Source organism: Halictus rubicundus, unplaced genomic scaffold (assembly GCF_050948215.1).
Source record: "Halictus rubicundus isolate RS-2024b unplaced genomic scaffold, iyHalRubi1_principal scaffold0028, whole genome shotgun sequence".
Lineage (NCBI taxonomy): Eukaryota > Metazoa > Arthropoda > Insecta > Hymenoptera > Halictidae > Halictus > Halictus rubicundus.
In genome coordinates, this window is record NW_027488569.1 from 1,275,386 (window position 1) to 1,289,003 (window position 13,618).

At 38.5% G+C, this 13,618-nt stretch overlaps 1 protein-coding gene across 10 annotated transcripts in view; it reads right to left on the minus strand.

The window, feature by feature from the left end:
- Mical-like (MICAL-like protein) overlaps positions 1-13,618 on the minus strand; it is a 321,784-nt gene that overhangs the window by 33,059 nt on the left and 275,107 nt on the right. For all 10 annotated transcript variants that reach the window (XR_013083775.1, XM_076803827.1, XM_076803826.1 and 7 more), the window contains 2 exons: positions 7,161-7,296; positions 6,178-6,406 (listed from right to left, as the gene is read on the minus strand). Coding sequence is in view for 9 of the 10 variants with exons in the window: in XM_076803827.1 (XP_076659942.1) it covers positions 6,178-6,406; positions 7,161-7,296 (365 nt within the window). In the remaining variant the exon portion in view is untranslated. The remainder of the gene's footprint in view (positions 1-6,177; positions 6,407-7,160; positions 7,297-13,618) is intronic.

A 13,618-nucleotide genomic window follows, 5' to 3' on the forward strand; every position in this document is an offset into this window, starting at 1 on the left:
AAAAAATCTAAAAAAAATTGAGGACACTGCTTGTTATGGTACTTTATCGGGGCACTAAACAGCAAAATAGCATGTTTTCATATTTTTGAGAAATGTACATTTTTCCGATTTTTTTGAGGTTTTTCATTTTTTGCGACCACAGTTTGCAAGAAAAAAATCTGAAAAAATTCTCAAAAATCTGTCTTAGGATCCAAAATATGCCACATTTTTTTCAGAATTTTAGGAAGCATCAGAGTGTGGGAAATGCGCGGAAAAGCGCGAAATCTAATTTACCCTGTAACTACCCTCACAGGCAAGATAGGGGGTTGAAATTTTGCTCAGAGGGGTTTTTCTGGGTCAGCTTTCGAATGGTTCATTAATCATTGAAAAACCTCTAAGGGCAGTTTTGACCATCTTAATCGGCTAGGCCCTTTTTCTGGTATTTTTCGTCCTGTATTTTTTAAAATCTTTGTGTCTGGTTTCTTGTGCTTCCTCGGACAATTGTCCAATAGGAAGCAATGCATGTTTTATTATATCTGCCCCGTGCAAAAGAAGTTTGTGGACAGACGGAGGCATATAATACCATCCGTAATTTTTAACAAAATGGTTTGCCGTTTCAAAAGTATATGCCTGAAATTTATCCGGATCTATTTCATATGGTGATGAGATTACTTGTAAAATGATATGAAATCGTTTTATCAATGTTATATCTAATTTTGTTATTTCTGCTGAGATTTCAGCATTTTCGAAGAAACGACGTGCGGTATTTCCGTCGTTTGAACTACCCCACCCTTGTTTTATATAATCGACAAAAAGACCTAATTTCTTTTTGAATAGTTCTTGGATTTCTTTTTTTCTTTCTGCTTGTAGCTGCTTCATTTGTGGCTTGGTTGCTGCCCATTTTTGAAATGGCAGATTATATGATATATGCAACAAGCATTCAAAACTTCGAATCCAGGCATGGAGTGATGAAATGCCAAAAGAATAGTTGTTTCCAAATCTTCTGTCGGAATCTCAACCGTCTCTTCTATTTTTTCACTCAAAAACAAATAATCTTTAAAATCTTTCGAAGCGTTTTTTAATTGGAAGTACAAATCTTTATATTTGCGAAATGCCTCCATTTTAAAGTACTATCTGCATAATAGGTAAAAATTGATCACGTGAGAGATAGAAAATGACTTAGAAGTAGTTTATAGGAGAAAAATTACTTACCAAATATATGTAGAATGAAATGTAAAAATTAAATTATACGTATAGCTTATACAATAAATAAGACTTAAATAAACTATGACTCAGCTTAAATTGAGAAAAAACGTCGTGGAATCGTTGTGCACTGCCGAAAGGAACTCGTCGAACAGAATGCAGTTAAAACATTAAAAATAACTGAATGCAAAACATAAAAGCATCAAAAAAAAAAAAACGAAACGTAAAACAAAACGTAAATGCATTACATGCTAATAGCCTTTATTCGAATTCAACGAATTCAACGCGCACGTGTACGAGCGATGCAGTTGTGTTCAAACAGTAATTTCTCCCGGGGTGGTTTCGAGGGGGATGTGATTTTTGTGGCATTACATAGAAGAAGGTTCACTGAAAAGATCCTTACTTGTTAGAAAGTGGGATATAGTGGGAGTAAAAAGATCGGGACTGTCAAAGATAAAAAAATTTCACAATTGATTGCATTTTATTCAGCATTTTTTTTAAATATGTTATATATCATAATTGTTAATGAAAACTGATTTCTTATCAATAAAGGGTGTATTTTGATGTAGAAAAAAATTCAGGGCAAGAAGTTGCACACAGTTATCAGGACACTTTAAGAACGAACGACCAAATTATGTAGGGAAAATCGAGATTCCGAGAATGTCTAACTTTATGCGTGTATTGCAACTAAAACTGTTATTATATTTAATTAATTTTTTCATTTTCGTAGTCGGTGGACATTTAGGAATCAATAGCAATTGAAAAAATACCAAAATTAGAAAGTCGACTTTTTCGCAAAATGTCGTGTGAATCTCCAATCCGGCCCACTGTGCGGCGATGTTGTAAACGTTGCGAACATTCTGGTATATATCGCACGAAATATAATTTATTTTTCTCTTAAAACATATTTCTGAGGTCAAACACTTACTTGTTTCAATGTAATAACGTTAAAAATGCCTTAATATATACTTGCGATAAAATCAACAAGTGTAACTTTCCTCCTAATAGCAGAAACGTCGAAAAAATTCGGTTTTTCTTGTCTGGACAAAAAGTGCCCACAAGAAAAAATCTAAAAAAAATTGAGGACACTGCCTGTTATGGTACTTTATTGGGGCACTAAACAGCTCAATAGCATGTTTTCATATTTTTGAGAAACCTGCATTTTTCCGATTTTTTTGAGGTTTTTCATTTTTTACGACCACAGTTTGCATCCAAAAAATCTGAAAAAATTCTCAAAAATCCGCTTTAGGGTCCAAAATATGTCACATTTTTTTCAGAATTTTGGGAATCATCAGAGTGCGGAAAATGCACGGAAAAGCTCAAAATCTAATTTACCCTGTAACTACCCCCACGAGCAAGATAGGGGGTTGAAATTTGGCTCAGAGGGGTTTTTCTTGGTCAGCTTTCGAATGGTTCATTAATTATTGAAAAACGTCTAAGGGCAGTTTTGACCATCTTATTCGGCTAGGCCCTTTTCTACGATAAAGATCATTAAGAAAAAGTTGATTATTATTGAAATTTAAGATAATCTACACAAAATATACAAAAAAAATTCGAAGAACAAAATGATTAAAAAACATCAATTTTTATACTTTTTCGATAGAAATTACAGTTATTAGTGTCCAAAAAATTGAATCTACCTCGATAAATGTAGTCAATAGAGAAAAACTGTTTCGATTGCTCAAAGCAGTTATCGATGAGAGAAGTTAATTTAGATCGCTCATAACAGTTATCAATGAGAGAAGTTCATTTCGATCACTCATAACACTTATCAATGAGAGTTCATTTTAATCACTCATAACAGTTATCAATGAGAGAAGTTCATTTCGATCACTCATAACAGTTATCAATGAGAGAAGTTCATTTCGATCACTCATAACAGTTATCAAAGAGAGAAGTTCATTTCGATTACTCATAACAGTTATCAATTAGAGAAATTTATTTCGATCGCTCATAACTGTTATCGATGATCGAATTTCATTTCGCTTGTTCATCATAATTATTGATGAGAAAATTCATTTCAGTTGCTTATTTAATTGCTGAGTTGTCTACTCTTTTTCGGACGGAGCAAGCCTGTGAAATTCATTGAGAAGGTTTTATAACACAAGACGAATCAACAGACCATAAGAACAACACAAACTCTGAAAAAAAATTTCAAAAGTTTTTCAAATGGGAAAATCAGAAATATAGACTCCCGTATATGTCAAAAGTAGCGTGCATAATTCACGCTGTGCCCGCAACTCAGGTTAGTGTTGAACGAACCTTTTCTGCTCTAAAGTTAAGGTTAGATGATTTGTGGCGTAATTTGTCAGGAGAAATTTGAAAAAACTCATGTTTGTCACATTAAATTTTCATTGTAGCAAAGAATTTTATGAATAAAATTCTGTCCAATAGCAATTTTTTCAAAATTTCTTTTTCTCTCCATGTGATAAACTAATTGATATAACGCCTCAAAAAATCCAAGTCGTATGGTTCAGTCTTTAAAAAGTTATCATCCTTTTAAAACTGTCCGAATATTATTGCGAGTCACTATATATTACATTCCAAAACCAGAAACATATGAGCCTCCAGATATATTTGGCACTTTTTACATTTTCGTAGGACAAAGTGAATCAGATGTTTTATGTAAAGTGTTTAAGTTAATTTTGCAAAAACTTCGGATGACAAATTTTATAAGAATCACCCAACAGTTATTGCAAAACGATTTTGGTGATGGACAGTGAAATTATATCTAATTTGATATATTTTTTAAAATAATTGGTAGAATATATGCAACAAACAATTGATTCAAGATATTAATATTTTATTTTTCACTATTCTGTATTGAAACTTGGAGAATCAACTGTACTCGAAATCTCGATTTATTTAAAGTTTCGTGCGAATATCTCGGAAACTAATAAGACTGAGCGACGGATACATGTATAGGGAAAAGTTGTTCAGAATGTTGGCCTTGACAACATATGTATGCCGGTCAACGTCCTTGGAGATGGGTCTCCTTTTGTCAATATTTACTCAAAGTTCTCATTAGGAAAACAAATTTTTTCAACTTAAATATGTAAAAAGAATTGTGGGATCCAGGAATCCCAACCCCCGGAGTTTATGTGACAGCTCGAGGGTCAAGAGTCCTGAATGCCCGAAAAATACATGACATGATAACACTGTCCAACACCAAAAAAATTTTGCAATACCTGTTGGGTGATTCTTATACACTTTGTCATCCTAAAACCGAATCTGAAAGTAGAATTGCTCCATCACGCAACGTTTTCGAAAAATTTTGGTTTTTGTAAAAATGCCCGATTTTGATACGAAACGACGTGTTACGCAAAAACTAAATACGCGAGAAAGTTCAAATTTGAGTCAAGAAATAGAGGGGACTCTCCTCTACATATTCATATAGTCAATTATATTTTTATGTACTTCCTAATAGTTGTAAATGGTTGTTAAAGTTTGAAAATGTGCCGACACGGGTACTTTGTACGCTCTATTTTTGTATTTATGTGAAAAATCCTTTATCTAGCAGGAATTTACTATACAGGAATGCATTCTACAGACATTTCTGGTAAAGAAACCATTCACGAAAAGTATTTGGTTCTCTTAATGTACGAGAAGGATCAGAAAATGTTAATTGACAGCGTGTGCGCGACGCGTTCGCGCCAGACGGCCATTGCAGCCTTTTCGCGACTCGCCAGGGCCGTCGCTATGCGTAGTCGACGTTGGTACCACTCAAGTATGCCTTTGCTTACTATGCTTAATTAAATACATTTTTTTTGTCTTTTTGGGTGCCAATCATTACAAAAGATTATAAAAATACGAGTTATATTCACATTTCATTGTGGAAATGCTTAATAAAGAAAATTGAATACAAAAACTTACCTATTTCTGATGTAAACAAATTAAAAATGTTTCCGCCTTGCTTGACGTTTGTTCCTGGTATCCCGATTTTCAATAATAAGTGTCCAGCAGTAATCAGCAAGCATCCGCACATAAGTCTTTTCCTTTGTAACGTTTTTCCATTGTTGAAATATCTTGATGAAAGATTAATGCTGGAATTGTATTCCTTGTTTTGATTTTAAAATAATTTCGTCATGAATATAACAAAAACAGTCCGGCTGATTTATACACCTCCGCGAGATTTCATCGATTTAATATAGAGCGATCTATGTCTTAATTATGTACTTCGATCAATAAAATCGATAAAAATAGTCCCATTTACATAGTGTTTGGACTTATTTTAATCGGAAGAATCTTGAATGTCCATTGGTATTACAATTATAAAGATAAGACAACAATTACTGAAAATAAAATTTTCCAGTCACCGCATTGCTGCGGTCAATTTTCTTTATTAAGCATTTCCACAATGAAATGTGAATATAACTCGTATTTTTATAATCTTTTGTAATGATTGGCACCCAAAAAGACAAAAAAAATGTATTTAATTAAGCATAGTAAGCAAAGGCATACTTGAGTGGTACCAACGTCGACTACGCATAGCGACGGCCCTGGCGAGTCGCGAAAAGGCTGCAATGGCCGTCTGGCGCGAACGCGTCGCGCACACGCTGTCAATTAACATTTTCTGATCCTTCTCGTACATTAAGAGAACCAAATACTTTTCGTGAATGGTTTCTTTACCAGAAATGTCTGTAGAATGCATTCCTGTATAGTAAATTCCTGCTAGATAAAGGATTTTTCACATAAATACAAAAATAGAGCGTACAAAGTACCCGCGTCGGCACATTTTCAAACTTTAACAACCATTTACAACTATTAGGAAGTACATAAAAATATAATTGACTATATGAATATGTAGAGGAGAGTCCCCTCTATCTCTTGACTCAAATTTGAACTTTCTCGCGTATTTAGTTTTTGCGTAACACGTCGTTTCGTATCAAAACTCGAAAAAAGTTTAATTTTGTTGGACAGTGTAATTAATAGGTATAGTGGATACTTCGTGACTAACTGTATGCATTTAGTCGTTACATTGTATACGTCGCTTACCTCTGTATCAATGCTTCTTCTCGTTGTTTGTCATAATCCGTTTTCGTGGATTCGCTTCGCGACATTAAACATCGAATTTGATATTCTACTTCAACGTGTTCTTCCTCTAATCTTTGTTGCCTTCGAAGTAACATTAATTCAGCTTGTCGTCTGAACAATTCATTTTTTTCATTTACTAGAGCGAATAATTCTAAAACCAATTCTTCTACATCGGTTCGCATAGATACATCTAAAATTAAATTATATTAGAATTATCATGTATTGTTATGTTCATCAATCGTCAACAGTAAAAATACGTATATCTCTACACAATCAAAAAACCTCGGAACTTTATTAACTTTTTAGCGGAGTGTAAATATCGAATGTAAATATTAAGTGATTCGAATGACTGACGAGAATGTATGATCAATGGCTGAGTGGTATGATTGGATAGAAAGCATGAAATGAAGGTAGATTGTTTAGAAAGAAAGCGCAAAGTTTGCGCGAAGAATGAGAAAAAAAGAATGTTCAAAAACAAAATGTTAGGCACCGCGTACAGACGTTCACCGAGCGCGACAGTCGATAGATATTTTGTACAATAAAGTTAAAACCAAAGAGACCTTTATAGACTAAGTCCGAATAACTAATAACTTATAATGTCGATAACTATTTGTTTGCGACATATGGTTTCTCATAAAAATGTAGTTGAGGATAAGATAGAAGTCGATCGCAAAACTTTACTGCCCACGCATCTAACGCAAGACTATATCATTACGAAACGACCAGAGCGATGATTTAACCAATTGTTTACTTTCATGTGAACTCTACTACTACGCAGTAAATTTCTACAGTTATCTAATATCGAATACAAAATGTAAGTATTTGATAAAAGATGTGTTTTATTACAGTAACCTGTTATTGTAATAAACCTTTCTACCAGTAACGTAAGAAATACACGTACACATAAGTTACAAATATTGTTTACAAAACCAGAATATAATTACCATCATTATTGGGTTCCGTTTCACATTTATTTCTAATTAATTGTTCCAAGCGAACGCCCTGTTTTTCCAAGCCTTGTTGCTGCAATTCAATTTCATCTAATTCTAATTTGACATCCTCAAGGGACATTACCTTTATCTGAAAAATAAACATAAATATTTACCAATATAGTGCACGAAATAAAATGCGCCATTGTAATAAATAAGACAATTTTCAAATTCGTGTAAGTTGTGACGTGGCAGAATTGCCTACGTCCCTCCGAACCGATAACGAGAGGCCGGGCCCCCCTCTGGCAGTGCCGATGCGATAACGGCAGTCGCGAGCACTCTCCCTGGGAAAGTTCGAAAATCCCAAGGGACGAAGAGTAACGCGTTTTGAACGCCGCGCCCTTGGCGCGACGCGAATTTGCAGCACCGTAGCCGGGTCCCAGGGGGGCCCGGACCCTTTTTCCTCATCCCAGAAAGGCGAGAAACCTCAACGAGAGGCGCTCAGGGGACGGAGTCGGAGAAAGCCCTGCGTATAGACAACGAGGGAAGGATCGAGCCCAGGTTCGCCAACCTGGAGGCGCCGACGAGGGATGTCGGATAGGAGAAGAAGATCATCTCCACCCCTCGTCGCCTCGCCCGGAAAGAAATCAGGATCCGACGCGAGAGCGGCTCGAGATCTCCCTCCGCGGGAGACAGCCAATTATCGGGAACCATCGCCGAAGACTTCGCGGAATACCGAATGCCATAGGCCCCGGGCGCCGGGCGCGGCCCTGCCACGTGAGCGTCGCGCTGGGGAAGGAAAATTTAGAAAAGTGGGGGACGCCGCGCTTCCGCGTTGCCGAGCCATAGAGAAGTGGGTCACTGTGTCGTTGGCCCTAACCGCGAGTAGATTTCTTAACACATTCAGCACCGGCGGCATAAGAGACATTTAAAGCCTGAGCGCCGGCAACGTATCGACCACTTAAAGCCCAAACAAGCAAAAAAAGTCCGCATTAAGGTCGACCCATACAAGACCGGGACGGGACCGGGCACGTTTGGCCGCTAGATTCGAAACCAGGGTGTAGGGTTTGAGTCGACGGAGCTTCAGTGTTCCCAACTATATTTCTGCTCGCCCCGGTTGGGTCATTATCTCGAGCGTTTGACCATTTCCAGATGGCCTTTCGGGAGCGCGTTGACAGTTCCCTGCTGTGCATGGCACAAAAAAAAAATGTTTTTAGGGCCTTCACGGTTCCTTAGGTAAACTATCGATATCTCCCCTTAACAATACCATAGAAATAGGAAACTACCTGCCTCTTGGTGAAACATCATACATCCTTGTATTGTATGTAAATTATACATACATATATTGTAAAAACGAGAATAGTTGTTATTTTTTTTTTTTTAAGGAAATATCCACATTAGGAAGGGGATCATTCCATGTGAATTCGATCATTTTTTGGGGACTATGTCTCGAATTTTGATGACATTGAAGTATGTTGTGGTGCAAGAGAAAATGGGAGGCGGGGGTTGAGCCGGGTTATTTATCTTATGCTCGATACGACACAGACATAGTTCGGGTAGCAGAGTTGCTCACCAGAATTTTCAATAACGACCAAATAACACCGACAATTGACGAAGATAGCGACGAAGACAGAAAACGCCATACATGATTCCACTGCACACCAATCCACCTATAATTATTACAGATAAGTATTCCTAATAATACTTCATGTATATATTTTCTGTCACAAAAATAATCAATCCCTTATTCCATGTAAAAAAATGTTAAGTAGATAAGTAATAATACAGCCCGTAGATGACTAAAGGCCGAAAGTACTCCAAAAATATTTTTCCGGAAAATTATTAAAAAATAGTTTAAACATAGTTAAAAAATGTTTCTACAACATCGTAACAACAATCATACGGTTAGAAATCGAAGAAACATCTGATTAAAGAAAAAAAACAATTGGACCGGGGCGGGATTCGAACCTGGTCCAAAAAGTCTTCAGCGGTTCCGCAGTCGGAGACCATAGCTACTGCACCAACCGGCGCCGTTGAAAATACCTTCGAAATATTGGGATATATCCTGCGCAGTATAATTGTCGTTTTTTGTATTACGCAATTTTTAAAGTCTGGACGATGTTTCTCTGAACTTAGGGATGTTTAATATTACATAATATATTTTTACGATAATTATAACTTAGTTTTTCACGGAAAAAACGCCGAAAAAAGTGGTTTTTATTTTTTCCTACTATGACGCACCAATCGCAGGAATTTGAAAAAAATTGAGCATAATACTTAGGACAATATCTCATTGCTAAATTAATTCTGTTCTAGTGTCTCTTCGATTTCCATATGAAATCTGCATTTTTTCGATTTTTTTCGTGTTTTTCGATTTTTACAGCCAGAGTTTGCAACGGAAAAATCTGAAAACGATTCAAAGTATGCGGTTTGGTATCAGAAATGTGTCAGATTTTTTTCAGAATTTTAAATTGTTATTAAATGGGGAAAATGGGCCAAAAACTGGATTTTCGTTTTTCCTCTATAACTACCCTCACAGATGAGCTATAGGGCTAAAACTTGGTTGAAAGGTATCTTTTTTGGTAAGCTATCGAATGGCGCAAATTGGAATAAAATCCCTTCCAGCAGATTTGACCCCCAAAACCGGCTATAGCCTTTTACCACTGGTTCAAGTGTGAAAAAATTTGAATAAATATGGCTGTATTTTACGTTTCTTCATCGTTCTCTTTGAAATTTCGTTGTGTAATTCGCGGAGCCGCAAAACTATTTATTGTACTATTCATTATTTTAGGTTCATACAATTGCTGGATATTCTTTAGACATTCTGAAGTAAGGGTCGCTAGCGAAAAAATGTATGTATATGGAAAACTTCTGAATTCTTGTCCATAATGATCTAAAAATGGTTAGATGGAAGGTTCCCTGGCAGGAATTCGGTGACGTATCTATATCTTGTCCAATGAGACGAGGCAGTAGACGTAAACATAGCCAGTCGAGTGGGACAGAGTTGAAGTTATTATCCTTCCAAGATAATTAGCAAAGGACGCACGCTGATACTTCACTGCCTCGTCTCGTTGGGCAGAGTAGAGGTACCAATGCGCGGCTTATTGGTTCAGACTGGAAGGGGCAGGCCTCGTTTCACACGCATTTTCGGCTGCAGTCCAAATATTGACTGCTATGTAGCGGGTGACGTCGAAGCCAAAACAATGGGACTACGGGCGCAGCTGAGGGGGGGGGGGGATAGGCACACCTAACGGTAGGCTTCTCAAGAATGGTGACACTTTAAAAATGGCGAAATTAAAATGGTTTCAAGTGTACGCTGCACCGCGACATTGCCTTCTTTGGGACGGTAGACCAGCGGTTACGAGCAGCGACCGAGCAGCTGTACTTGTCGTGCTTACACCATGTACATATGCGACTGCCACATGATCTAATACAATTATGAATTGTTAGAGAAATTCACTTCACGGACCTGTTTTTAAAAAATCGGACATTTCAAAATTGACGAAATTAAAATTATTTGAAGTGAACGCTGCACCGCGATACATAGCCTAGCACGGTTGGCGCACGGTAGGAGCAGAGCCCGGGAGGCTGTTAGGCCTATGGACTCCCGGGTCCGGGTTGAAAGTATGAGACTTGAAATAATTTTAATTTCGTCAATTTTGAAGTATCCACCTATTTAAAAACAGGTCCGTAGAGGGGACACTTGGGGCTATAACCTAATTTTTTAAAATAATACAACATTTATAATGTTTTCCTCCCTTCCCCACGGCCACGCCACGGCGACCGGGGTCGCTGAGTATTCTTCGCAAGAATATTTCGTGAAACCCCGGGCGGGGCCCGGTCCGTACGCGTGCGTGAGCACGTTGGTATCGGTGGAACGCGTACTACGAAATCGTCCGTGTGCAAGCGAAACCGATACCGCGAGCGAGTCTCGAGTGAGCAGTCGGGCGAGAGCAGTGCTTCCGCGAGCACTACTACGCGCCGCGCCTCCAGCCCTCTCCCCCCTGCCCGATACCTGATTCCCGAAATCTTGCGAAATCCGCTCGCCGATCCGCGACCAAGCCTCGCGCTTCGTTCGTTTTAGTCCTCGTCCGGCCGCAGCCACGTTTGGAGCTCGTCCTGTGGATTCGTCCGCGAACGAGTAACGACGCCGGTGTCGGGGAGCCCGTTCTCCGAGTTCGTCCGAGTGCAAGCCACACCGCGGTCTGACAGAGGACGACGGGCTAGGCGTCCCGCCGGGATACGAGGCTGATTCGCGACCCCGCGAGCTCAGCCCAGCACAGGAAACAAATTCATTAAGATCTCGCTGAGCCGCGGTGGTTCCCGCCGTCCAGCCGCAAATACGGAATCCCGGGCCCTCCGCCGTTTCCAACCGCCGTTGTCGCGATTCTCCGCCATTTCACGACCCTCGTCGCTCCGCGTTCCCGCCGTATAAGCGAGTCTGATTGCTCCGTTTTAAGCGAGTCCTGTTCGCTTCGCGCTCCGCCCCCGTGATTTTCATTACCCGCGTACGATAGGTTTAAGCTAGGTTAAGAGTAGGGTTAAGTTCTGTGTATTAACGTGTCGTCCCCTCGCGCTGCTTACAGCCCGTCGTCTCACCGGAATCTTCTAGCCAGGGCACTCCGTTCGGCTCCAGAGCACCAGGGGCCAAACATCGTGAATAAAGCCTGCATTATTTTCTTTGATAAATCGTTCCCGTTTATTTCACCCGCTCTGTCCTCTCCGCCGACCCTGGCGACTGATCAAATCCAGGAGACGACAGTACTTACCAGCCTTCCTTCGCGACTAAACGTTCGCGTTAGAAACGCTCCCGTTACAAAATAATAATGCTTTCGAAGGATCTTCCGGTCCTAACGTACTTCCCAGAGATACAAACAATATCGAGGATGTCGTGGAACTATTTATAGGGAACGACTTATTTGAATTTATTACTACCGAAACGAACAGGTACTACGATCAAAATTCCACGAGGAGGAAGCCCGATAAAAAAAGTGCAAAATTTTTCAATGTTACGGCAGTCGAACTAAAAAAATGGTTTAGACTGATTATTCTTATGGGAATCGTTAAAAAACCAAGGATTGAAGATTATTGGTCGACAAATCCACTTTTGGAAACACCAATATTTGGTAAAACAATGTCCCGCAATAGATTTCGGCAAACATTATCGTTTTTACATTTCTCGGATAATAGTAAAATACCTGCCAATGCCGACCGACTGTTCAAAGTACAAGGTATAATTGATTATTTTACAAAAAAGTTTCAAGAAAACTTCAATCTTGGACAAAATATTACAATAGATGAAGGAATGATACCGTGGCGTGGGCGATTGAGTTTTAAAGTTTATAACCCCTCAAAAATTACAAAGTACGGTATACTTGTCCGGATGCTGTGTGATTCCGTTACAGGATATATTTCGCGTTTCAAAATATACTCTGGCATTAAAAAACCTTTAAAGGATACAGTGATAAAACTATTGAACAATGTTACTGGAAAATGGCATCACTTGTATATGGACAACTACTATAACAGTGTGGAACTTGCGGAAGATTTGCTTACGAAAAAAATTCGCGTTTGTGGAACGCTGCGCAAGAATAGAGGATTACCGACAAAGTTGAAAAACTGCAAACTAAATGTATTTGAAACCAAACATCAACGAAGAGGAGCAGTACTGGTGCAAGTATGGAAAGCAACGAAGACAAAAATTATTAAGAAAAATTTCTACCATACACAATGGCGGTTTAGTTGACACAGCAAAAAATGCAGAAAAACCAATAGTACGATTAAAAACCCGCATCTATTTTGGATTATAATAAATATATGAAGGGTGTGTAGATCGAGCTGATCAATTTTTGAGCTATTATCCCATATACCGGAAAACCATAAAATGGTAAAAAAACGCGTTCGTACTGCAACAACATTATACAGATTCCAAGAAACTCCACTTTCATGATTTTTTATTGAAAATATGCGAATCTTGGATAAAAGATCATTCACCTGTTGGTGAAGAGAATTTGGAGGTCCCGAGTAGATGGCGTGCTTCCGGTCGTGAATCAATCAACAGACTTTCCGGCCTCGTAAAGGAACGCCAGTTGATACGTATTTCAGAAACCAACAACCGAAAACGCAGAAGGTGTGTTATAAAAACAAAAAAATTAAGAGAACTAATTTAATCTGTAAATCTTGTGGAGTTGCGCTTCACCTCGGAGATTGCTTTGCTTCGTTTCATTTAAAAAATAAATACTAAGTTGTCAACAAAATATAAATAAGTAGATAAACATGTAATACAAAAAAATCTTGTACTTATGTACATATGTATACCCTCACAATTTCGAGAAAATCGAGAGACAGGATTGAGACATGGGAACTGACGATAAGATTAGTAAACAAGAACCTCGAAAAACCGCCGGCGATAAGCGAAATTATGTAAGTCGGTTCCACCGGCGCGGCACGAAAAAATCTAGATTAGACGTGCG